Source organism: Thalia democratica, chromosome 2 (assembly GCF_965202585.1).
Source record: "Thalia democratica chromosome 2, ktThaDemo2.hap1.1, whole genome shotgun sequence".
Taxonomy (NCBI): Eukaryota; Metazoa; Chordata; class Thaliacea; order Salpida; family Salpidae; genus Thalia; species Thalia democratica.
Window position 1 is genome coordinate 80,798,628 of NC_139166.1, and position 26,714 is coordinate 80,825,341.

Here is a 26,714-nt window from a genome sequence, read left to right on the forward strand (position 1 = left end):
TTGAACTTTATATAAAAGAGTGGGTGGTGAGAAATAACTCTGCACATAACCTTTGGTCCGAATGTTAGATTTAATACTAACAACTATTTTTAGTAACATACAACTTTTGTATTGTTAAAAGATTTTTTTTAAGACCAACTCCTTACTTAGTTTAGTCAACAAGTTTAATAGAATTTTAAAATATTTACAACACAAATTTAAATTTACCTGCTTGAAGTTGAGCATGCATCTTGTTTCGGTCATGGGTCCGTGCTTTTTAATGTCGAACCTGAAGCAGCCGTAAGGAGAAAACTCCATAGCAAGGTACTTTTTCCCGCTGGACTCGAACAGTTCTATGATCTGTAAAACACAAGTTAGAAAGATAAAGGAAATTGGTTGTACAGAAAAAAATAGTGAGCTGTTTGCAGGCATGCTTACACTATGAAAAAATTAACAACAATTAAATTATTTTGTTGAAGTATATAATGAAAATGTAATTTAACTATCATGTTTAGAAAGTGGCAAAAAAAGTTATATGAAACATATAAATAAATATCACTATATAAATCTTCCAAATACATTTTCCCGCTGGACTCGAAAAGTTCTATGATCTGCCAAACACTTGTTATAAAGACGAAAAAACTTACTGTTGATATAAAAATCATTCACAAGTCCCAACCTTTATAACGCCGTCGTGATCGAGTTCCCCCGTCATTCCTGCCTCGTACTCCAGCAACCTATTCCCTTCCGCCCCGCTCACGTTGGGCGTCTTCACCGTGCAGAAGTGCTCCTTCTCGACGTCGAACGCCTTCCACACCTGCCCGAACCCGCCCCTGCACAGGTGCGTTATCAGCTTGTACCTGCCGTGATCGTGCTCTTCCAGCAGCATGTTCTCCTCCAGGCAGCAGAATTGCTGAATTTTGAGTTTGAGTTTCAAATGTTATTTAAACACAAGATGTCGTACATAATACATTTTTATTTATTATTTTATTATTTATTTTGCAAAATGCTTGACTTTTTAAAAATTTGTAGGCTTTTTCCTTCAGTTTAAGGTTGTTTTAATGTTGTTTAAACAACAAAAAATACTGTTTTACAATTATACTGTTATTTTCGCAATAATTTAAAGCCTCAAAAATAAAGGGAAACACTCAATGAAGTATACTAATTAGCAATTGAATCCAATGCACCTGAAATATTAGCTCGCATTCATTGTGTACGAACGAAATCCTGCACTTTCCGTGGTCATGAAATTCAACTCTCTTGTGCACTACTCCGTCCAGCATTACTCCTTTGTGTACGTTCGCGTCTATCGTTACCAACCCTCCTTTCTGCTTGATCTATAAAAAGTTAAACGAATTACATTAATGCAATGATGAGCATTTTTAACAAGTGCTGTGGAAAATACTGTGTAATAAGGTTTTGGGTGCAATTATTTTGGCAATGAAAATGCTTTGAAAAAAAAAATTGAGCATGTGAAGTGATAATAGATTGTTAGCTCATGTATTTTATACATGTAGTGTTTGTATAAGTCATTTTGAAAGCATGCAGTGTTTGAAGAGTCAGTTATTTCAAAAAAAAAAGTTAGAGTATGCATTCAGAAGCTGTCAAAACAACCAAATATTAAACTTGAACCAGCAAACAATTTTCACAGCTGACAAAAAAAAATCCTTTAAAATTTAAATTTAAAAAAATTTTTACCTTGGCGACGAACTGTTCCTCCTTGTCGTGTTTGTGCGTGATGCGGTGCATCAGAGTGGGGGATTTTTTGGTTTTCAGGTGAATTTCTCCCGTCACGGTGTTGCGGTAGAGGTAGTACCTGTCCTCCGTCAGCATCGCTTCCACCGTCAGACCGTGACGCTCGTATATGAACGCCCATCTCTGGTTGCTAAGTTAAAAAGAAGTAGATAATTATCAAAATTGTCATTGAAAAATACTGATTAAGTTTTGTGAAACAAAGGTTGGTTTTTAACTTTGAAGAAACTAAACATGTTTCATGCACTGCCATAAGCTAGTTTAATATTGAATTTTTAGAGGTCTCATAAAGCAAGGTATTACAATAATTCACAAAAATATATTAAATATTAAAGTCTGTGTGAATTTCTGTATATAGACGCTTATTTCTGGTTGGTGTTTAATTAAAGATTAGCTAAGTAAATAGTTAAACTTGCATTCTTGAATATTAAAACCTATTAAAGTTTAAGAAAAAAGTGGTCAGTCTCAGCTTATACAAAAAACTTATTCAGTTTGATGTTAGTCAATTTGTTATTGCATCTAGAGAGGTCTAAGAACAAAAAAAAAAAGATAATGGTACACAGTAGTTCACAAGTACCTATTTCTGCTTGTTGGTTATAAAAAGTTGATAAATAGAAAAATACCTTCGACTAGTCTTTTACTTTTTCAAAAAGGGTAATTATTTTTTTAGTGAACGCTCTTTTCTGGTTTGAATAATAAGAAAAACTTGAGTAATTTAAATCAATTTTAAAATAAGTGCACAAAGTTGTGAAATGATTGAATTCTATGTTGGTATGTAAAATTGTTAGTCACAGATTGGAAATTGATTTCAGTTAAAAAAACTGATTTACATATAAATACCTACTAAAGTTTAACAAAAAAATGTTTACCTTAATATGAAAAGACTAATTCTGTTTGAAATAAGTCAATTTTTTATAGCATCTGTAGAGACCTCAACAAACAGGGTATAAATACACAATAGTTCACAAAAGACTATTGAATGGTAGATTCTTTTGTGAGTTATTGTATATACAATATATTTATTTCAAAAGAAAAATACAAAAATATAAATTTTTATGATACCGTGTAGGTTAGAATTCACAAACCCATATGAATTTTACAATTAAGCGGAAAAATATGATTATCTCAATTTTAAGGCTTGTAAACCTAAAAGAATTAGTTTTCACATACTTTGGTGAACCTAGGAATTTAAAGACTTGTTAAAGTTAATTTATTTACAACCTTTTACCGCCATCTTGTGTTGATTTTCCTCCGCTCTCAGTAGTAGTGTTATTTTCTCCTCCCGAGAATGGCCAGGAATGCCTTCTCACATGAGCTATCTTCTTCAGACTAACCAAGGGGTTTTTCGGTGACATCTTGCTGACCTTTTGTGTTTTGTCAGATTGATTTTAACAACACTGACATTAATAAAATAGTAGGAATAGCTTCAAACACAACAACAAGTAGGAACAAACTTTTACTTTTATAATATTTTCTGAAGAATTCAGTTTTATTTGTTTTTCTATTGTGACATAGCATTTAAAATAAATAAAATTTGCATCATTTTTTATAATGATGGTAATCTATAAAAGTTTTTGTGAGAATATCTGTTTTATTTTTACAATGTATTTTTAATTATAAACTTTGAGATTTGAAAATATAGAGCTACAGGTGAGTGAGTTGTACTGACAAGTGATAACTTTGAAACACAGTCAATTAAAATGAATTACTTATATATAAACAAAATATCTTATGAAGATAAATATTTAGACAACAAGTTAATTAAATTTATTTTAGTTTTATTCCTAAAATAAAGTATAAAAAAATTGTCTATTACGTCATCAGTCACAAAAATTTTAGAAAAAATTGAAGTTACTTATATAATCAATACATAAACTTAACATGTAATATGTTACCAGTATAACAGTATATTAAATGTGTCTATGGGAATAAAAACTTCAAGAAAAGTTTAATAGCTAGTTTACGGTAGTTTTGTATTGAAAAGTAAGTTGTTGTTAAGCTTATTGTATAGCAGTTTTAAATTCTTGACAAGTGGACAAAATGATAACTTAGTTTAGTAACAGCTAAGATTTATAAGGGCAATTTTGGTTAGACGGTTTTTAAGAAACTATATAGAAGCTTATAAATTTAATACATCATCAGCCACTTAAATAAAGTATTAAAATTTCTAGGCTTTGAGAACTGATGTGCAAACTTATTTTTAATGTATTATACAAAGCTTCTAAAGGTAGTGTGAATATCAATTAACAGAAAAATTTAACTAGATTAATTAAATTTTGAAAATAAATCACTTCAAACAAAGATTTATTTGCAACATCTTGCGTCAATCGAAGCTGGCAGAATCAAACAAAAAGGAAAAGCCTAAAGTTTATGTATGATAGCTTTAAATGTTTAAATTACTTGTAAAGTATCTAAGAAGATAAGTGTTTTTTAAGTAAAAATTATGAAAAAATACTAGTTTTCTGTTAGTTGTAAATGTTCAAGTTTAAATACTTTGATTTTTCCAGGATCCCTTTGCATAAAAAAAGTTTTATTGCAAAAATCTGCAGTTACAAAAAACTACAAAAAATAACCAAATTGTCTGTGTACCTGCTATCGAATTTTTTATTGCAACAGCTTGCTATAGTGCTCAAAAAGATGAATTTGTTCACACTAATTTTGTGTAAAAAAAGCATTTCATTGCAACTATTTAATTTATCTATTTCATGCAAACAGCTTGCGCCAATCGAAGCTTGCGGAGGCGCAGTCGAGGCGAAGGAGGGAGGAATACATAAAAGAGGTCGGTCAGAGGTACGAGTACCTGGAAAAGAGCAGGGCAGACCTGGTTGGAAAGTTCGAAAATTTGAAGAAGGAGAACAATAATCTGGCTGCTACGGTGAAAGATCAGGTTTGATTTTTTTGCAAATTTGATAAAAACCTTTTTGTTATACTTAAATGTAGGTTTTCCAACTTTTAGCAAGTCAATAAAAAAGAATTTACAAGTCAGGAAAGATTTATATTCTTTAGAAAATTAAACAAGGAAGTTTTATAGTTATTTAGTAGTTGTGAATACTAGTAAAGTTCAGTAAATTTTTCGAAAATATTTTGAGGTTAATTCATGTAAAATTTATCTTAAAAACTAATTAAACAAAACATATCAACAAAGAAAACCCTCCAATCCGATCTGTTAGACGAGCCTTTCAAGCTCCGCCCCGATTTCCCTTCAACCAACGACGACAGAGAGTTTGAAACCCCGCAGTTGATCCGGCAAATCAGGCGGGAAATCACTTCGAAAACTTTGGACAAGCTGCAGAAAAGCGCGCCAAACCCCGACGTCCTGTTCGAAAACAAGGTGGACGACCTGAACGACAGCCGGGAGGAGCTGGACAGGTCGAGGATCAGGAAGAAGGCGCAGGATCAGTTGAAGAACAGGATCAGGGGCCTGGTGGAGGACAGAGTGCTGGGGGAGGAACTGAAAGAAAAAAGTCCCGTTTTCGTAACTGACGTATTGAGTGGGAACTTGGGGGAGAGTTCGAAAGCTGTTTGCGACGCGCTGAAGCGAGACTTCCTGGTGGAAGATTTCAAAAGGAGACCGAGGAGTCCCGTCCAGACGGGTGGCGTGGTGAGAAAGAGTTTTAAAAATTTCACTTCGAGGAACCACAAGAGGGAAAAAGACTTCAGAGAAAAGCCTCAAAATCTTGAGATTTCCAGGCAGCTGAGTTGGTTGCAGAACAAAGTTGACAGTTTGAAAAAAGTTAGTGAGCATTTGGAAAGTTTTTACTGAGGCTTTAGTCAGTTGTGAGATTTATTTAAAAAGTAAAAGTTATTATACAGGCCAACAATGAATTTACTATATTTTGGTTAGCTCAGGAATTGAAATTTAGGTTAAATTTGAAACAAACTTGTTTTATTTAAAATTGCATTAATTTAAAAAACCAACTACCCCTTAATAAACACTATAATAATAAAAAATAACAAACAACAGTTTGACAAGATCGAGTCGCTGAAGGAGGAATCTCGCAAGAATCTTCATCAGGTGGGCATGAGCGGGCAGAGAGAACAGGAAGTGTTGGAAGTCGCAGAGAGGCTCAAGATCCGCGTTCTCAACCTGGTATGTTGTATTTAATCCTCAGTCTGTTATGTTGGCACGTGATAAAATGATTGCATTATTATTTAGAAAAAAAGTTCTTTTCAAAAACTGTTGTTTTAAAATTTGGTTTTGCAAGTTAGTTCTATTGTCATTTTATTTAGTCTTATATTAGTCTTCATTTACGATAATTTCGAACTGTTTTGTAATCTAAACGCTTATTTATATTCTTTGCACATACAGCATTTTAAAACGCTTAATAGTAGTTATATTTCTTAGATATATATTGAAAACAAGCTTGCATTAAAGTTGAGCTTACATTAATAAAATAATATTTTATTGTTATTGGAAGATGAAAAAGATAGAAAAAAGTTTTGATAAAAATATAAATTAATTACTAGCAGTCATTTTTGTCCGTCTTTGTTTAGATTAAAGCTCCACTGATATTGGTTATAAACTTCTGTTTTTATTCAAAAATAAACAATCATTTATAGCTTTCTCTAATGTCATATTTAGGAGTCAAAAGTTTTCCCAAATAATCTATTTAAATATTAATGAAAACTTATCGTATCTGTTTAATATAGGAGGATGAGAGAGGCGCGATGGAACACAAGATAGAATCTTCAAATTTGAATGTTGAAGAGTTGGAAAGAAAACTGATCGCTTCCGAAACGAGTCTCAATCACCAAAAGCAGGTTTTCGCTTGTTAATTTTATTATGGCTTTGTAAAGTTATACTTCCATGGTAAATTTTTAAACTAAAAGCTGTTGATAATAGCAGTTTGTGTTTTTGTTTATTAAAGCTACACAAGTTTTATATGCCATGCGGAGTCGCTTGCTTTTAAACTCTCTTATATATTTTAAACATTTTCTAACTTCTAGCAGTTTTGATATACAAAAACAAGGTAAAGTCTATTTTATACATATTATAAAACGTTGCCTAACATTAAAAATAAAAGACACTGGTAAATAAAAATATAACAAACTTTATTTTCAATAATTTATACATTTCTAATACTTTTACAGAAAAACGAGCAAATGGCAAATGAAATAAAAAGTTTACAAAAGCAAATGAACGTTATTATGCAGGATAAAAATGAAATTGAATCAAAAGAATTCGCTTATATGAACCAAGTAAGCTACAGAGTTTTTACTTAAAAACAAATATAATTACCATCACATCAATAGTACATTAACACGATTTGTAAAGTTTAAAGTATTAAGATGATAAATAAACAGTATAATCAATTTTTTTTGCTTACATAAAACAGGTTTCCTTATTAAATCTGTTTGTATATATTTAAGAAATGTTTTGTAGTCAAGCAGTTTTGATTATGCTGTTCTTTTATTTCCGTAATACCTTATAGTTTATAAATAGTGTCATTGTCATTAATTAATGTATAGTTTTACAATTGGTTAATTATTTGTAAGTAAGTTTAATTGCTTTTGTCTTTTACTACTGTGTTACTATGTAAGTTTAAAGATGATATCCTGTTTAGCTTTGTACTATACAAATGAGAATTGCTCGAAACTAATTTAGCCTGTTGAATTGTCTTGTTTATCTTATTTTATAGTTAACGGTCAGTAATGTTTTAAAGTATCATCTGAATATCCAATAAAATTTTTGCACTCATGGCAGTTAAACTTGCGTAGTGACGTTACATTAAAATAGGCACATAGTTTTTTTTTAATAACTTTATACAAATTCTTATTTAAAATTACTAATCATATCTGTAACTTATAAGACTGCTTTTCAATTTGATGCCATTGTATAATGGTAAAAAAACATTCTTGTAAAATAACTACAAACTCTAAATATGATAAATCTACGTTGAAAAAATATTGCTGAATTAACCGCTAATTTTCGTCATGATTCTAGTTTAAGGCAATTAAGCTGGTCATAATGAATGGAATTTCTTAATTATTTCACCGCAGACTTAAGCGGCTGATTATAAATTCAACTGAGATTATCAAAATTGCACAGAATATTTTAACACAAATACGCGAAATTGTAAACTACTAAGTTTTATACGAATAATAGCAATATTAATTAACAACACTTTAGTAAATTAAGAATTATTTTAACACATATTAGTAAGGGCGCGCAGTATACATAAATGATATATAATTGTTAAGACAATTGTTAAGCATATCTGCAAATTTGTACAAGTACAAGTTTTCACACAGACTGACTGAAGAAAAGTTGTAGATTGATAATCTCACGCAGATTTGAAGATTCTTAATCAATAGCTAATAAATACAATTATATAGTCTTTACTTACAGATTCGCTATAATTACTTTTTAACAGATGCAAAAAATCAAATATAAACAACTTTCAAAAAAAAATTCTGTTCATTAGTATTAAATGAAAATAATAAAGTTCAAGTATATACAAATAAATTTGACCACACAGACCTGCAAAATTTTTAAACAGATGTACTTAATGAAAGTTATATATTTATAATCTCAGGCAGATTAAAAGATTCTTTATCGATAACTATCAAATATAATAAAGTTATATTTTATAATATGTATTAAATCTTTTGGAATAAAATTTTATTATTAACTGATGATCTCTTTTTTTTAGTTGAAACATTGTTTTGAAAATAAAGTCTTGAAACATTTGAAGTTATATCATGCTCCTTATCAATTTGTTGATATTTTTAATTGTTATCTTCAAAGATAAAAGTTTTAAAATTATAATAAATAAATATTAATTTCCTAATCACACAGATCCGCAAGGGGGCGCAGCTGTTGGACGCAGCGGTGGTCGAAAGGGACGCCGTCAAAATGAGAGAGGAGCAGCTGAGAGAGGATTTAATGCAAACGAGAGAGAACATGAGAGAATTGGTGGATCAGGTGCAGAGCAGGATCAAGACGCAGGTTGACAGGGCCAAGCTGGAGAAGGACGAGAAGATCAGCAAGCTGATGAAGGAAATTGAAGTTTGTTTTTATTAATTTTCTAAAATCTTATAGTTGCGAGATATTATAGTTAGGAGATATTATATAAGGTTTTATGTTTAGTCATTACATGAAAGAAATGGAAGTTTGTTTTTAATAGTTTATTAAAACCTTAGAATTAGGAGATATTATACAAGATTCTATGTTTATTAACTTTCTGTACTAAATTTTAAGGTCACTTTAAACAAGCGTGTAGTTAATTATGGTTGGGTAGTTTTAACTTTTATATAGTTTAAATTTAAATGATATTGTTAAATGATATTGTTAAATCTCAATATTATGGCCTCAATCCTTGTCAGCTTAGTTTCAAGTCTTAGACATTTAAACAGTTAGTAATTATGTTTTTTTTTCTTGTTCTTATCTATAACTAATAACTATAGTCAGTAGCCTTTAAATGTATCTTTAAATTATCATTTATTAGGGTTTGACATTTTTATCCATTCTAATAAATAATCCTCGACACTAAAGTAGTAGCTTGTAGAAATATGACGACCCATGCAAAAAATGAAAACATCAATAATGAAATTAAATGATAAATAATGTAATCATTAATAATGAAATAGTTTTATTTACTTTTCTCAAATTGGAGTATAACCAAAAAAAAAAGTATGTATTATTTACTACTTTTTGATTTTTAATACTTTTTAAACTTTTCTTTACTTCATAACAACGCATTATTTTCTCAGCTGATGACGATAGAGCAGGCCAACTTGAAATGCGAAGTTGAAAGGTCGAAGCGGTTGGCGAGAAAAGCGCAGTTAGAAGCGGAGCAATCCAACAAAGATGACTGCAATGAGGATGATAAGAGGAGAATTGAGGAGTTCCAAATGAAGGTGATCAAGTATCAGCAGTGCAATAACGACCTGCAAATCACTTTACATGTTTGTTTTAATTAAATTTTTTCTAAATAGGTTAAAACTATAGGTTAATTACTTTTTGTTTTTTTCCTGATTCAAGTAGCTTAAATAGAAGTATACTTACTGATTTTTACTAAAAACAGCCTAGCTTATCATGCATAAAAAGAAATAAATTAAGTTTTTATACTTACTTGAAGTAAAGGATAAATAAAAGCTATATTTTGTTTGTTGTTTAAAGTTTTATACTTGTTAGTCTTTGAAAAATTATCAAAAACTAAAGGTTAAACTTGTGATATGAAATCAAAAGCATGGATTGTTTAATGTTTGTTAAAGCAAACTTTTGGAACATAACTCAACTTTTTATAAGGTTTAGATAAGAAAGGTTTACATAAACAACATTATTTATTAAGCTTAAGGTTTATCCACTTACGACTATTGATAAGTTATTAATGATTATGATTGCGTAAGCGTTGATAACTTATTCACAGAAGTCATTAAAGACTTATCAGTAGACTGTCAGTTGATAATTATTAAGATTTAAATTTGTAACCTTATACCATGTATAAGTTTCTCTTAGCTCATTTAATATTAAAATGTTATATATTACATTATAACAGCAAACGGGCGAACAGTACAAGGAAAGAATAAGGAATTTGGAGGAAGAAAACTCAAATTTGGTGGAGAAGCAGAATAACTTGGAGGATAAAGTGACTAAACTGAAGCTGGAAGCGGAGCAAATTAACAATGACAATTTCGAACTGACGCAACAGTTAGATGTTCAGAAAAACAATCAGACTGTTAGTTTTTGTGTATAAGGCTAGGAAAGTTAGTTTTCCAAACTAATGTTTAAATTAAACAAAAATCATTTTTAATCTTGTAGAAGTAGAATGAAATTTAATTAGTTTATTGTTTAAGACTTTATAGTACATATTTAATACGTCATGTGAAAAAAGTGTGCTATTTGAGTTTGAGATTTACACCAGTGCGAGAAAAAAATCTTTTCAAGCTAAATAAGTTTAAGACTAACTGCTTTATCGAGTTACTTGAAAAAATGCGACAGTATTATGACGTCACACAAAGTAAACGCGCTTTATAATTAGCACAAACTCCTTGTAGACGTGTGGCCGGTTAGCTCAGTTGGTTAGAGCGTCGTGCTAATAACGCGAATGTCGCGGGTTCGATCCCCGTACTGGCCACATCTCCATCCTCGTTAGTATAGTGGTGAGTATTCCCACCTGTCACGCGGGCGACCGGGGTTCGATTCCCCGACGGGGAGAATTTTTATCTGTTTTTACCTTCAAATTCTAGAATAGACTGCATTGTAACGACATTTAATAAATATAATTATTTATTGTACATATTTAAAAGTAATATTTCAAAAAGTATATAAAATAAACGAATTGATAATGGAAAAATTAAACGTTATAGAAATTTTTGAAGTATTTTTAGGTAGCTTAAACTCCAACAGTTTAAAGCAGGGTTTCCCAAAGTGGGCGATATCGCCCCCCTGGGGGCGATTTTAGTATTTTGGGGGGCGATAATTAGTAAGGGGGCGAAAGGGTGGGCGATAACTAGTAAGGGGGCGAAAAGGGGGCGATTTTAAAATTTTGGGTTGTCATAAGATTTTTACTTTTTTTCTTGCTATTTTACTATTTTTAGCTTGCTATTAATTATTTGACCCTGAGGTAAAACTTAAACAAAAAGTTTATTTTATTTATGAAAAAAAAAGAAAAATAATCTAGTGCTTATGACTCCTACTTTCAAGTAAGTACTATATTTTCATTTATATATTTCCATATTTAACAATTAAATATATCATAGACGATTGGAATCCCTCTCACTATTTTATAACCTGACATATATGTTATTTGGGGTTATAAATGGTTTTTAAAAATCTATGTTATTTATTACTATCTATCACCTCATGATATTTCCAGTTGCTTTTTGAAAAGTCACTAAGTTAGACTAAGAAATAAACCTATACAGGGTTGCCAATTTACCTAGAAACCTGGAAAAACCTAGAATTTGACAATTTAAGCAAAAAAAACTTGGAAAAAATCTGGAATTTTTAACAATTTTAACATAATTAGTAGTAAAATTTAGATTTGACACAAAAAAGCTATCATATAGATAAAAGTATGGATCTCTTCGAGGCAAATACTTTTGAAGTAAACGACTTACAGGAAACCTTCTCAGACTTACAAACTGACCTTGAACTTAAAGTAAATTCTTCCAAAGAACGATATGAAAGCTTTTGGACTCAACAAAGACTAAGGCAAAAGTATCCAATCATTTTAGAGGAATTTAGATTGTTGTTTATAGCTTTTCCTTCTAGCTATGTTGTTGAGAAAGCTTTCAACATCTTGAGCAAAAGGTCTAATCTAGATATTTATAAAGGAGGTGACTTAAGGCTCTATTTTACTAATTAAGAATCAGATTAGAAAAACTTGCAAGCAGTCATATTCCTCATCCTCCACATTATATTAGACTTCAGTAGCAGACATTATTTTATGAACGTTTTTTAATTTTATTTGATCTTATGAAGTATTTCTTATTTCACCTGGTTTGTATTGTATTTAAGTAGTCTTTTTATAATAACAACTTTATTAAGCTTTTAATTCTACAACAGGTTTGCATAATGCCTAATAAATATTATTTACGGTAGACTTCCTCTTGAGTTCGCACTTTTTACCCAAAAAAAAGTGCAAATTTATATTTTATTAAATTTAACTAAAGTAAAGTCTATTACTAACTAAATATTAATAAAACAAAAAATATATAATATTTAATAGCTTATATAGATCTTTTTTTTTTATGAAAGTTTGTTTTATGTTTTAGTGGATTTTGTGTTTATTCATAACATCATTGCATATAACATATTGAAATTTGTCATTTTGTAAAAAAAAATATGGTAATAATTTTTTGAGTTTGCACTTTTTGATTTTTTTCAAAGTGCGAACTCAAGCGGAAGTCTACTATATTTATTAAATGGTTTATGTTTTAAAGATTTAAATAACTTTATTTTGACCTGGTTAATTTTGTAGTTGATATTCGTTGTTTTACATTACACTAAAAGTTTTTATAGCATAGTGATTAATTTATTTGTTTGAAAGACCTTTATTTGACAGGTTTTTGTTATTACTAATTTAATATGTATACAACTTATATCACTATAAAACTATTACCTGATTGTAATATTTTGACAACCATTAAAGTTTTTATTTCTAAAAAGATTTATTTGGTTTCAAAAGAGTATAAATTTGAGGTTTCTATTTGAAATGACTTATACTTTTTCTTTTAAAAGTTTCTTAAACACAATTTTATTTTCTAACTTGATTTATTATAGTTCAAAAGTATATTATAATATAAGGAGTTTTAAACTATTAATACAACTGTTTTTTGTTTTATCTTATTTCAATATATATAAGCAATTAGAATATACTTAGTTTATTTTAATACTTCAACACTAGCTTTTAGTTTTTCACTATTTTCTTCTGTTAAATTATTGTAGGCTAATAGCTAGAAAAAAAAACTTTTTAAACAGAATTAAATAAGCCATCAAAAAGACTGCTACAATTACAAAACAAAATTTAAACCTAGTTAAAAGTTTTTTTTAATTGATTACTTTCTGTTCACAGAATTAACTGTAAAACATTGGATTTTTTTTTGAATTTAAAAAAAAAAAATGTTAGAATTAAGGTTTAGTTCCCTAAAGATTATTCCAAGTCAAATGCTATTTCATGGTATTCTACTACGAAACAAATAGTTTAAAAAGTTAAAAATTACTTTTTTAACTTTACAACTAACTTGCTTACAATATATCTTAGTATTGAAATTAGTAAATTTACTGCATTAACTGAAGCTGTTGATGAAACCACTTTTCGTGTGAGATAATCAACCAGTCGGTCAAACTTCCTTTAACCAGATCAGAAATAATGTTTTAATATTTATTTCATTTAGTGTAAAATAAACTGTTAATTCTTTTATAGTTTTTTAATCTCTGGTATAGATATTTAAAAAAAGCCTATTTATAAAGTAATTTAAGTATTTTGTGCGGCTTAAATAAGTTACTTAGTATTAACTTCAAAATGTCCGAAATTTGTTATATGAGATATTATAAAAATGTCAGGTTTAAGTTAAAATTTCAGGTGGGTAACGTACGGCTCAGATCCAGTCGCAGATCCAGTCGAATTTCAACCCGCTAAGTAAACTGAAAACTACTTGTGCAAAATAAATAAAATTTAGTTTTTTGATATTTAATATTTTGATATACGCTTTCATTTCGTTTTCAGTTCACAAAAGTATTTCCTAGATCACAATAATACTAAATCATTTTATTACAATTTTGCTCGAGTTTTTTAATTTTCTTATTTGTAATTTTTCTAAATCATGCAGCCCGCAATTACATTTTCTAACGAAATGAAAATAGAAAATATTTTTTAGTAAATATGAATTGCTGACTACAAATATTGTCCACCACTGACCTAAAAGTTTCAATAGTTTCAAAACAGTTCATATTTAAACAGGATTGATTATAGATTACTCAAGGCTTTTTAATAATCAAGTATTTTAATACACTTTACTGGGCTTCTAAGAAAATAACTGTAAACTATTTTCTCAAGCCCTGTAAACTACTTTGAACACAAAAGTGCATGCATAAGAAGTACAAGACTAAATTACATTTCGAACACAACTTTTTTTAGCCCAAAAGTTTGTACTCAAAAGAAAAACTACTTTGTAAAATCGTGGGGGGCGATTTTTTTTCAAGTTACTGAAAAGGGGGCGATTTAGTAAATGAGTTTGGGAAACCCTGGTTTAAAGTTTTATAAATTAACACATAGATTTTATGAGTAAAAAGTTGTATATGTATTTAATTACAAACAGTTTTGTAAGTTCCTAACTTTTCACATTGAGAAAAAGTTTGTTTTCAAAATAATTTTTACTACATAAAAGTCAAGAATTTTTATATTACATAAAATTTTGAATATTTAAAATTTTCAAGAAAATTACATAAATTTTTAATATTTAGAAATAAATTAAAAAATAATCAAACCTGATTAATTTACAGTTTGCTTATTTTAAATTCCACGCAGAACTACGAATAAAGATATTGCAAAAACAATAAATAACATAATAACCAAATCTAATAATTTCATTATGATAATTAAGTTATTAAAAAAATTCCTCAACGCAGAAATACGAGAACGACATGCGCATAAACGAGCTGGAGTCGATCAAGAAGCTGCATTCCGATAGGTGCGCGATGGAGCGTGACAACAAGAAGCTGAGAAGGAAAATAAACGAGCTGACCAATAAGAACAGCGAAAGCTGCCAGCACATGAGGAAGTTGCTGGGAGACCAGCAGAAGATTTCCGCAAAGTTTGTTGATATGGTTTTACTAGTTTAAGAGGGTTGCCAAAAAACCTGATATCCTGGAATTTTAAACAAATTTTACATGTTAAGTAGTATTGATTATTTTACTAGTTTAAAAATTTCAAAGTTAAAATTTTGTTGATTTTGCAAATTAGTTTAACGATGCCTTATTTGATGTTATTTTTATTAGAGTATAATCGATTCTCTTTAACTAAACTGTTTGCTGAGTTTGTTAAAAATGTTTAATTAGTTTTTCAAAATTTATTTAAATTACTTGTTGTATTCGTTTGTTGGAATTATTGTTTAAATAATTATTGATATATATGTTTGTTATTAATCGTATTATTGTTTTTCAACTACCTTTATATGCTGAGTTTGTTGATCTAGTTTTTTATTTGAAAAAAAAAACGAGCTTTTGTTACTTTTCTTTTATTTGAAGGTATCTCTAATAATGACCGTAATTAATGTTAATAATAATTATCTTGTTGAACAGATATAAATCTCAAATTTGTTTGATATGAGTTTAAACTTTGGATTATGTTTTATTCATTTTTTTTCAACCAGTAGTTAAGCTATTTATAATTCAACTTTTGTGCTCAATCTTACTAACGAAATGTATTTCTTACATTTATATATTTCTTATTTTACTTCTACCATTTTTAATGAACACAATTCATTTTTCATAAATTTTTATGTTAGTTATATGGTTTAAAAAATTATTTTATAGTCAAGTTGTCGTATAAAATGCTGTTGTTTAAACCTTTAATCAAAAACATTGTTAGTAAAAAACGCTTGGAAGCACTTTCAAGTGAAAACTTTCACAAGTAGTTTACTGTATATAAACCGAATAATATTTTAATTAACAAGTGGGGACGTAGCTCAGTGGTAGAGCGCAAGCTTTGCATGTTTGAGGCCCCGGGTTCGATCCCCGGCGTTTCCACACTTTTTTAGCTTTTGATAAATTTGATATTGAGTAAACTTTTAGCTGTACACCAATAAAAAATGTTTGTGTAGTTTAAATCAGTGCTTCTGAACCTTTTTCTAGTGGCCGAACTCTTTTCTAAAGTTCAACTTTTCCGCGGAACCCCTAATTTTAATTTTACATAAAATTTTTAATTAAATAAATGTTCTTTTTTAAATTTCGGAAGGCTTTGCGGAACCCCATTTCGGAAGCACTGGTTTAAATAATTGTTTATTTTGCTTATAATTTACTAAAATGTGGTCTGAACATAATTAACTTTTTCTTACAGATGGAAACAAGAGGCGTGTAGTGCAAACAGCAGATTGAACTCAGAATTAGAAGAATTGCAACTTGAACTTGAAAGCAACAAGAAGGAAATCAGGCGGCTCGCCGCAAATATGGCGGGAAAACAAGCCGACAACCGCCACCTCGTGGAAGAAGTTAATATTTTGAAATGTGATAATAAGGTAGGCGTTTATTATGAAACTTTTTTAAAGAACTTTAGTAACATGTAGAAATTTAAATATATAATTTTTAAGGAACATCAGAGTAGTTTTATTAAACAATCATAAGTTAGCTTTTTTAATTTACATAGAGTAAAAGAGAATATTGAAAATTTTTTCATTATTATTTTTTTTATACATTGCAAATTAGCAACAAGACTGGGAATGTATTTTATTTTTTAATATTTTAAGGATTTAAGTTGAAATTTAATTTATAAAATGTTTTATTTTGAAAAAGGAGAATCGAAAATTTATGTGATATACTATTATATAAAACAAGTATAGTAAAAGTATTGTTTTTAAATAATTATTGTACCAGCAATCCTTGTATAAGTTTTTGTACTTATTTTGATATACGTATTGAACTTTCTTTTTTGTAAGTTTTATTATTTTCGAATTTTTAAATAAAACTGTAAAAATTAGTTTATGATACAGTTCTTAAGAAACAGACTGAATTAAATTGAAAAGGTAGCCTATACTCTATCATTTGTTTTTAAAGTTAGCTCTGTTTGAAAAGTTGAGCTAAGATATGTTTGAACTACTTTAAACTACATACAAACTACTAATTAAATACAAACTATTTACTAACTCATCAACCATAAACATTCAAACAGAAAATGAAATCCAAATTAGTTGATAGCGATTCAAAACTATTGCAAGCTATTTCAAGAATGGCAGAATTACAATCTTCAATTAACAAAGAGTCTTTGTGCCTTTACCACGAATAAAATAAACAAATAAAGAGTGTTTACAGTAGAAAGACTTTTGTTTGAATGAAAAATGTTTAGAGAAAGACATGAATAAAATAAATTTGAAAGGAAATTGTTGTTTATCCTTTGTGATTCGTAAATAAAAATATTAAAATATCTACAATTATTAAATTTTAAAAGTGTTTGTATTGCTAGTTTCGTTGCAAGATTTATAAGTAGTTAATGAAAGTATTTAAATATTTTTTACGTCATATTCAAAAAAATCTCTTCAACAATCAAAGCTAAACACAATCTACAAACTTGAAATTTATCACATGCAGTATTTTATTATTGTGTTGAACTTTTAATCATTGTGTGTACTTTTTATTTGTTTGGTAGAAAATGTTTCGAATAAACTTAGATATTTAAATGTTATGCTCAAAGTTATATTTGTAGGATTTTGTTGTTGTAATTTAAACACAAAGAGCTAAAATAACTTAAAACGTTTTACAACTTGAACAAGCTTTAAAAAAGTAGTTTGTAAGAAAGTTTAATAGAAAAAAAACGTAATAAATACTTTTGTAAGCTAATAAAAACAAAGTATTATAAAGCTCAGAGTTGTAATATATAGTAGTTTTCTGTTTAAAAGTTATAAGTTTGGTTATTACGTTTTAAAATTTCTAACTAATTGTCAAGGATAGATAAAAGATTAACTTTGATTTTAAGATATACCACTGCGTTTGTATACAAGTGTATAAAATTTTTGGCCTAAATATACTTCTTTGAGAAGAAAAGCACAAAAATATTAATTAGTGAAACGAGCTTTAAAATAGTTTACAGTGTTTAAAAGGCATAACATATCTTTGCTCAAAGTTTCAATTGAAAGCTCTATTATTTTTATTTGTTTTCTATATTTTTTTTTATGATAAAAAAAACATCAGTCTTACATATGCATTATTTAAAAACTTGTTTAATTTAGGTAATATCCTAAATTAGAACCTAAAACATAGTTTTCAAATTTCTCAGACTAGTTTTTATGACTTTTAGTTTCATTTATTTAAAGTTGTGTTGTTTATCTAGATCGGAGTTTCCCAAAGTGGGCCAATGTAGAAGTTTTTTTCAAGGGGTGGAGCATGAGGAGTAAAGAGTCAAAGGGGGACCACGAAGTCATAATTACAAACTCACACTATCTGCTCTGGAGTTGAGATGAAAATAAAAAAGTCGTTGGCGTTTTTGATGGTAGTTTTTTGGGAAATCTTGTTTAAGGGGGCCAAAGATTTTTGTTTCTTTAAAAGGGACCTTTTGAATAAAAGTTTGGAAAACCCTGATCTAAATATAAGAAGTTTTGTTATTGTAATGACATTCTTAGGTATTCAATCTTGATTAGCAACGTCAGCTTATCGTTTTGCTTTTTTTTTTTTCAATTTTATCATAAACATAGGAAAGTTTTTTGTCACTTCGGCTGTTTTATGTTTCATAGAGTGGTAAATATAATTTAAAATGACTATTAATACACAAAAGTTAAGTCAAATACATATTTGTGTTTAATCCAGAAACTCAGAGTTTTGATAACGTTTTTGTTCATTACATTTTTAGCTGTAGTTTGCAAATATTAGTCAAACAAACTACTTTTAAATCCTTAAGATGAGTTTCTAGCGAAATTTAGTGTTCAAGTAAAACCTAAATAACAAAACGTTTTGTAAAAGTATAACAAATTTTACTATTTAAACAGTAAAAAATCTACTAGTTTAAGTTTATTTAGAACCAAAGGAATTTACTAAATCATACTAACTTTCAAAAAAAACTAAAAGCAAAGTTTATTAAGTATAGTTTATGTATTTATATTTTAATTTCTTAAATATTTGATTGTTATTTATTAGATACATTAAACTTGAATAGGTTTAAAGTTTGGAAATAATATTGGATTTGAAACATTTTGTTTAGTTTGGAACTTAGATTAATTTAGTTACAAACATAACTTTAAAGAAAAAAATTTTAAGTAAGAGCAAACAACAAGCTAAAAAAGTATTATCAATATTAGTTTTTATGTTAAAAACATTTTGCACTAAATACAAAAAAAAACTATTGGGAAAAAAATCAATAGAAGAGCTGAGTTATAAAAACATAAATACTTGAACAGGGGGATTATAACTATTCGTTACTTTTAGCAATTTTTCATTTTTTGAGTTTTTTGTTACTCCACTATTTATTTAGGTAGATATTAATTTAGGCTAAAATATACTTTGATGATTATTTAAATTTTCTTAAAACATAAAAGCTTTTAAAAGTAATTGGTAAAGTATTTACTTGTGCTGATATTAATATAGAAACTATTAGTTACATTACTGTTTATTCACAAATAAACAAGTATTTTACTTAATAAATTTTCTCCTGTAGATTTTATGAAATAGGTATTTTTCGACTAAACTTTACGAACTTGAAGATACTATTTTATATTAAACGATGACAAAAGTGCTTAAAAAGCTTAATCTAAGGACCTGGTGTAAGAAGGAAACTTTTCGGCTATCGAGTCGCACACTACAATTTCAACCGGTACGGACGAAACAAAATATGATATAAAACATAAGTTTGAAATTTTGTTTAATTAGTTTACTTTAAGTTTTAGTACAACCCTAGTAATACATAGTAAGCATCCTATAATAAACTTTTAAAAGTACAAAACATACTCAAAAAAATTTAAAGTGAAAAAATTTATGATAAAAGTAAAATTTCGGACGCAATAAAATAGTGATAATACAAAAAATTATATCCGCTATAAAAGTTTTTAAGACATATAGTGTCATTTGTTTTAGTTCATTTTTTTTTAAACCTAATTACATGTGACTCATTTTTTTAATTTTTTAAATTGATAAGCTAATTAATATATCTTATTATTAACTATTGAAAAGTTGATTAGATCTACTTAAATAAAAACAAACGAAATTCTTTTATTTTACAAGTAGCTTATATAGCTTGTTGTACTATAAAAACATCTTCTGTATAACATGACTTACTTTTTTTGTTTTACTATAAAGCTTTAGTTACTAAAAAAACTGTGCTTATATCAACGTTTAATATATTCAAAATAAGTAGAAAGTAAAAAGGTATTCATAAAGGTAGTCTAAACCTTCGTAGAAATATTTTTTGTTTTGATAAAAGTGAAAAAAAAATTAACCAAAATTTTTAAATTTAACAAAGACTAATGTTGTAAAGTTTATTTTGTATCAGAAATAAAACAAACATATACAACGTTAAAGCATTGTAGTTTTTAAACTTTGATACGAACAATTTCAAATAAATTTTTGAAATAGAAAAAATATAAAATTCAAACTGCCTAGTTTACTAACATGTAAAAGATCAAGTTTCGTATTCTAGTTAGTTTCTAGGTTTTGTTTTTTCTTCAACTTAACTATTTCATTTAAAAAAGAAAACTTCTTTTTTTAGATAAATTATGTGTTTAAAACTCTTAATTTTAAATTAAAAAAAAGTCAAATATAATTTTTTATATAATAAGAAAATAAAGTTGTTGTTGTTTGTAAACAACGTTTTTTTTAAATGTTTAAAAGCTTTGTACTAAATGTAAATGTTGCACTAAAGTTCTTAATAAAATAAAAAAGGTTTTAAACTCATTTAATACAACAGAAGTATGAAATTTAACACATTTTAAGAATAAATATAAAGTTTAAACATAAAAAAAAAATAAATACTACCAAAGTTTTTGTTTAGTGTCGAATTACAACATGAGATAGTTTAATAATAAGTATTTTAAGGTATTTTTATATAATTGCATAATAATCAAAAATGTACATTAAAAAACTTTAATTATATCTTTTATAAACATTTTCTTCATATTGCTATGTGGATAAATCAATTAATAAACTATCTAAATAAAAAGTTGCTAAAAAGACAAAATTTTATTTTATTTAATTTTTGTTCTATCTAAGTATTGTTTATCGCATACATCTGTTATTAATAGTAAATTTTAGATTTAGGTTGGTTAACAGAGAACAAAATGAATCTGAAAGCAATTTTATAAAATGCACGCGTTACCATATTTATGAAACATTTCATTGCAAGCTTTTACTTATAGATTTATAACATGAAAAAAAAATTACTTTTTACAAAAAACCAAGTCGAAATTCTAAGTTAAAAAGTGTCAATAACTATTTAAAGTTTGATTTTTCAGAGTAATCACATAATAAGATAGTACGTATAAAAACATATTTTTAAAGACAAAAGGAATTTAGAACTTGATTAGCCAGTATTAAAAGTTTTAAACAGTTGTAGTTTTTTTCAGAACGATTTGTTTGTTGTTCACACTAGTTGCTTCTGTGAATTAATTTTTGCATAAATGTTCTGAGAGTTTAAACCAAAAGAATATTAAGTTTAGAATAAATAATCGGATTAAGCAAACTGTTGATAGGTAAAAGATTAATTGATGTCAGTAGATGTACATTGTCAGAAGTTTGGTATCCGAAAAAACTTCGAAAATAAAACAAAATAACAGGTAGCCAACAAACTATGTCTGTCGCTACTATTATAGATATTCTGAAAAGCATGGTCTTTTTTTTTGGCTTGTTTTTGGGAATTTTCTCAAAGTTAGTGGAATCAATTTTTATAAAAATCAAAACGTAGCCAGTTGAGACAAAAGTAAATTAAAACTCATCAAAATCACATTAAGTTTGAAAACAAAAGAAGAACGTGAGTAAAAGTCTGGTAGGCATACAGCAGAAGATCTGTAAAACCCAAATTCTTTTATTATATCTATTCTGGTGTTTGGATACTGATTTCGAAAACTTTTTGAATTGAAAAACCATTTTTAAAAATCCTTGATTTCATTAATACTTTCTGAAGGTGGTATTACTTTTGTATGAGAAGCTGTCCAAACATTTTTCAGCTAGTTCGTATAATTCGTTTGGTTTAATAATTCGATTAAATTTTTTTTTTGAAAAAAAGATGTTGCTTGATATAATAAACTCCTGCGTAAATTATTATTTTAAAGTTATTGGTGTTAAAGATAAAAGTAATGAAATACTCAAAATACTATTAAAGCATAGACCACTTTGGTTTTACTAATATACAAAACTTGAAAAGGTTATAAACAGTATACCGCCTAAAACCTGTCATTACTGCTAGAATGTTCAATGAAGTTTAAGAAGAAATGAAAGCTAAAACTCCAATTACTGTACAACTTAAATTTGAACGCCATTTAAAATCTTTTGAGAATTAAACTCCTGAATACTTTTTTGATAAGAATACTATTGTACTTAGAACAAATCCAAAAATGATGTCAGAAAACGATAAGTTCAGAACATATACCAAATTATAATATTTTGCTGAATGCTTATTATCAAGACTTTTTAATTCTTTTATGTTTATTGTTATTATTAATATAATTAATGTATTAAAAATAAGAATTCCTGTTAAAGTAAACCAAATAAATTTATTTTAAAAAGACTCTTTTATCATTTCTTTTGCTGAACTAATTCGCTGTTTGACAGAGTCTGTGCAAGATTGGCTCACACTAGAAACAAAGATGTAAAAGTTTATGAATTGCATGCACTGCGCATATCATCAAGTATAAATAAATGTATATTTATAAAGCACGGAAGACTTTACCTTACTTTTTTAATGAAGATCAGTAATAACTTCATCTAACTTGTTATAACCTAAAATTTTACAGACAGCTCTCGCAAACCTACGCAGTCATTTGTTTACTCACTCTCGTTTAGCTACGCACTTTGAAACTATCTCTCAAAAAATGTCTTTAGTTTTTAAAATTAATTCTATGAACAACACATTTAACATTATATGTATATTTTAAGATATTAATTCACTTCTTATTTGTTTAGACTTTGTAAAATTGCGTTCTTTGACGGTTGGATAAACATTTAACAGTCTCTGTGTACTATAGGTATAGTAGCTAACATCATTTTTAAACAAAGTTCTGAAGGAAACATCATTGACTAGCAATCTGACTCACAAAGTGATCTACTGAATCCAGAATCCTGAACTGGAACCGGCCATCTTTAGCTTGGAACCGGAACCGGCCGGATCCTAACAAAAAAAGATCCGGAACCGGCCGGGTCTGGTTCTAGTTGATTTGGAAAAACTTTGTTTTCTGCTATCAGCTTCTTTCAGTTTTATATACTTAGATTATTGTGCTTCGAATATTTAGTATATATAGAATTAATTAATCTATCATTTGTTGTAATCATGTAAGTACAAACCCTCATTAGAATGAATATAGATAAGAGTTAGTTAAGTTTCTTGCTGATTGGATTCTTCTACTGACTCTATAATTTAGTTCTATAAATTTATTAATTAAAAAAAAATATTTATACATTAAACATATATTAAAGTTATAGTGTATTTCAATTTGTTTAAAGTTATAAAAACTTTAGTTTAACTATTTCATCTCATTTAGTTATATTGAAAAATTTTAAAACTCTACAAATACAGCTCATTTAATATTAGTTTACTTTTGGTTTAAGAGGCAGCAATTGTTTAACATTATTTTTTATTTTTCTTATTTTCATAAAAAACAATCTTTTTAGTAGTGGGTTAGATGAAAAATAGTATATAGTATTATAAAAGTAAACAATTCAAAATTTCGTTGAACAATTGGTGCTCTTAAATTATAGTAACTTAACATTTTAAATACTAAATTTGATGTACATATACATTATACATGTAAAGTATTATCTTGTGGATAATTTAAGCTGTTAAAAAGAATGGTTGCAACTGAGTATACTAAGCACACTCGGAATGACTCTGGATGTTTTTTAATTCTGCTAAATACTTTAAATAACTCAAAACACTTAAATTAAACATTTTTTATTCACTAATGCTAACTGATATGGTTATGAAATACTCTGGGTAGTTTTAATTTTTTATACTACACGATCGTTTTTTTAGATATTAAATGCAGGGCTGCAAAAGCAACCTGAATCCCTGGAAAAACATGGAAAATTATTCAAGTCACATGTTTTTATTTAGTTTATAATAAATGTATAATTGTTCTTTTAATATCAACTCTCGTTGAACTTTATAGAGCACACAAAAAGGTGTTAACTTAATATTTTATTGAAACAAATTATTTTCATCGAACAAACTGAAATTAAACAAATTGAAATAAAAATGAACTATTTCAACAACAAAACTTCTATTACCTCCTAAGCCAAGCGTTTTCAAAAAAATTGCTTAGTTTTTCCCTTATTTTTGGGGATATTTTTGAAAAGTTGAGTAACCCGCAATCATAAAGTTATCTTTTACAATAGCGTCTTTTACACTCAATTTATTTTCAACTAAATTCCACACATGAAATTTTAGCTCATTAGATTTAAACATGTTACAAAAATATACGAGTTTGTTATTTAAAGTAATTACTTTAAACTCAAAACTATCAGACATTGAACAGAGTAATTTAACGTTTAACAAGGTAAATTTTCTACAAATATTGTCGTAAACCTCAGAACGTGTAAGACTATATTTACTAATGACAAACACTTTATTACCCATGTTAACTGCGGAATAATCACTTCTCGATTTAATCATATCAGCTAATTTGCTCCATTTGTTTTCATAATGATCATATGCTTCTACTGCTTTCAAATGCCTTCTTTTATTACAACCTCCAGTAACAACAATTTTACCTTCAAAAACTGTACACGCTGAATTACTTCTCTCTGTTAGTAAGCTTGCTATAACTGTCCACTTCTTTATTCTTGCTTCATACTTATAGCAAGAGTTTTCATAGTAATCATGAAAGGCACAGTCAGATTCATCAAAGTAATGTCCAGTAGAACCGCCAATTACATTAATGCTCTTCATAAATGAACAGACACTAAACTTCGTTAAATGATAACATTTGGTTTTTAGTTCTTTCTAACATTTTTTCTTTGAGGAATACATTTCGAAAGTTGACGACCAATTTCGTTTTTCATCATAACCACCAAGAACGAAAATGTCGGAACCAATTACAGCTGTTCTGCAAAACTTTCTTGCTGTTAACATTCGGCTCATTTTGATAGAAATTTTAAAGTCGGGACCTTTTAGTTTTACAACTTCGTTTGTAGGTTCATTCTTATTAAAACTTCCAAAAATAACAACATCAAATTCATTCTTAGCAATAACGACTTTCATAGAAAACTGAATTTATACCCCGAAGATGTGTGGTTATTTTCAATTAACTAATTACACTTTTTAAACCCTTAAAAATGTTGAATCATTTTAGAAGATAATATTTTCTTTATATGTTTTTTTGAAAAGTTGGTCTTAAAAAAATAATTTTAATGTAAAGAAGCATTGCAATATATATTTCTAAATTTACTACGTTATTTTTCTTTAGAAAGTATGTATTGAATTTATGTTATCAGTTACTTATTTTTACTATTTATTTTTTTTCATTTGTACTTTTGGACAATCTAAACACTAAACTAGTGATAAGTTAACAAGCTTTTTGGTGGCATTACTCAAGCACAAAAAATTAAAATCTTAATAAAATGTTTTACTTCTTTTTCTTTTTCATTTCAATAATTTTAAGTTAAAACTTAAAGGTTTATAATTACAAGCTATAATTAGAATTTAAAACTATATTTAGACAAATAGTTTTAATTTACAAAGAATTAGTTTAGTTTGAAATCGTTTCTGAATTTTATAGTAATTATTCAAGTATAATCTGTAATTACCAAACTATAGCAAACCAAACTATTTAAAACAACCTACCTTAAAATACAAACTAGAACTCTACAAATTGTTAAGTCTTTTTTTGTAAATATTTTCAGGTAGGTTGTTAAATTTTAGTAAGAGTTTTTATTTATGTTAAGATTAATAACTTTTAATAGCTTTTGATTTTTAATCCTGATTGTCTTAAATAGATTTATTTATGATAAATGGATATCTCTTGTTTTTTCAAACAAAGATATTTTTGAAAACAACATATTATTTTTGTGAAGGAAATTTTAATCTTTTTTTTTAAAGATGTTTTTATATTGTCTGAGCAACAAATACCATGTTTTATAATTTTATTTCGGTTTTTTTGTTAATCATTACTTTTGAACTTAGTTTATACTTTTGTAGATTTTTTTTTGCTACATAGAAAACAAGTTTAAGCTAAGTTATATTTGAGCCTTCTGCAGATAAAATGGGTAATAAAATGTTTGTAGTAGATAAATGCTTTTAAGCGCACTCTGAGGCATATGGCCGTGCTTCTAGAAATTTTACATTGATTAATATAAAACCATTGGAAAGTTAACAAAATAGTTGTTACTTTAAAGCACTTTGTATAAATAAAAATCACTTGTATTTACTGACGTTTAGTGTTATAGTGACTATATATTAAATGTGTACAATATCGATGAAAAAAATGAATCTTCGAAAAAACTATTGAAAAAAAAACTTGTATATAACTTATTCGGGTAGCTGTTTAATTTGCACGAGCGTACAAAATTGCACGAGGGGACAAAATTGCACGAGTCCACACAAAATTGCAAGAAAATACTTTTGCACGAACGGTTACTTTTGAACGAAGACACTTTTGCACGAGCATAAAATTTTACACGGAGAAATTTT

The 26,714-nt window shown here is 27.7% G+C and overlaps 1 protein-coding gene and 2 non-coding genes across 4 annotated transcripts in view; all 3 read left to right on the forward strand.

The window, feature by feature from the left end:
- LOC145829501 (sodium channel and clathrin linker 1-like) overlaps nucleotides 1-17,415 on the forward strand; it is a 29,793-nt gene extending 12,378 nt beyond the window's left edge. For both annotated transcript variants that reach the window (XM_082937317.1, XM_082937318.1), the window contains exons 13-22: nucleotides 4,447-4,618; nucleotides 5,696-5,821; nucleotides 6,382-6,492; nucleotides 6,823-6,930; nucleotides 8,531-8,740; nucleotides 9,445-9,639; nucleotides 10,233-10,412; nucleotides 14,810-14,994; nucleotides 16,239-16,416; nucleotides 17,067-17,415. In XM_082937317.1, the coding sequence (XP_082793443.1) occupies nucleotides 4,447-4,618; nucleotides 5,696-5,821; nucleotides 6,382-6,492; nucleotides 6,823-6,930; nucleotides 8,531-8,740; nucleotides 9,445-9,639; nucleotides 10,233-10,412; nucleotides 14,810-14,994; nucleotides 16,239-16,416; nucleotides 17,067-17,180 (1,579 nt within the window). In that variant the 3' untranslated portion in view covers nucleotides 17,181-17,415. The remainder of the gene's footprint in view (nucleotides 1-4,446; nucleotides 4,619-5,695; nucleotides 5,822-6,381; nucleotides 6,493-6,822; nucleotides 6,931-8,530; nucleotides 8,741-9,444; nucleotides 9,640-10,232; nucleotides 10,413-14,809; nucleotides 14,995-16,238; nucleotides 16,417-17,066) is intronic.
- Nucleotides 10,738-10,811, forward strand: Trnai-aau (transfer RNA isoleucine (anticodon AAU)). Its single transcript has one exon. It is a non-coding gene; the product is annotated as a tRNA-Ile (tRNA).
- On the forward strand, nucleotides 15,857-15,928 carry Trnaa-ugc (transfer RNA alanine (anticodon UGC)). The gene has a single exon. It is a non-coding gene; the product is annotated as a tRNA-Ala (tRNA).
- Nucleotides 17,416-26,714: the final 9,299 nt, after the last annotated feature.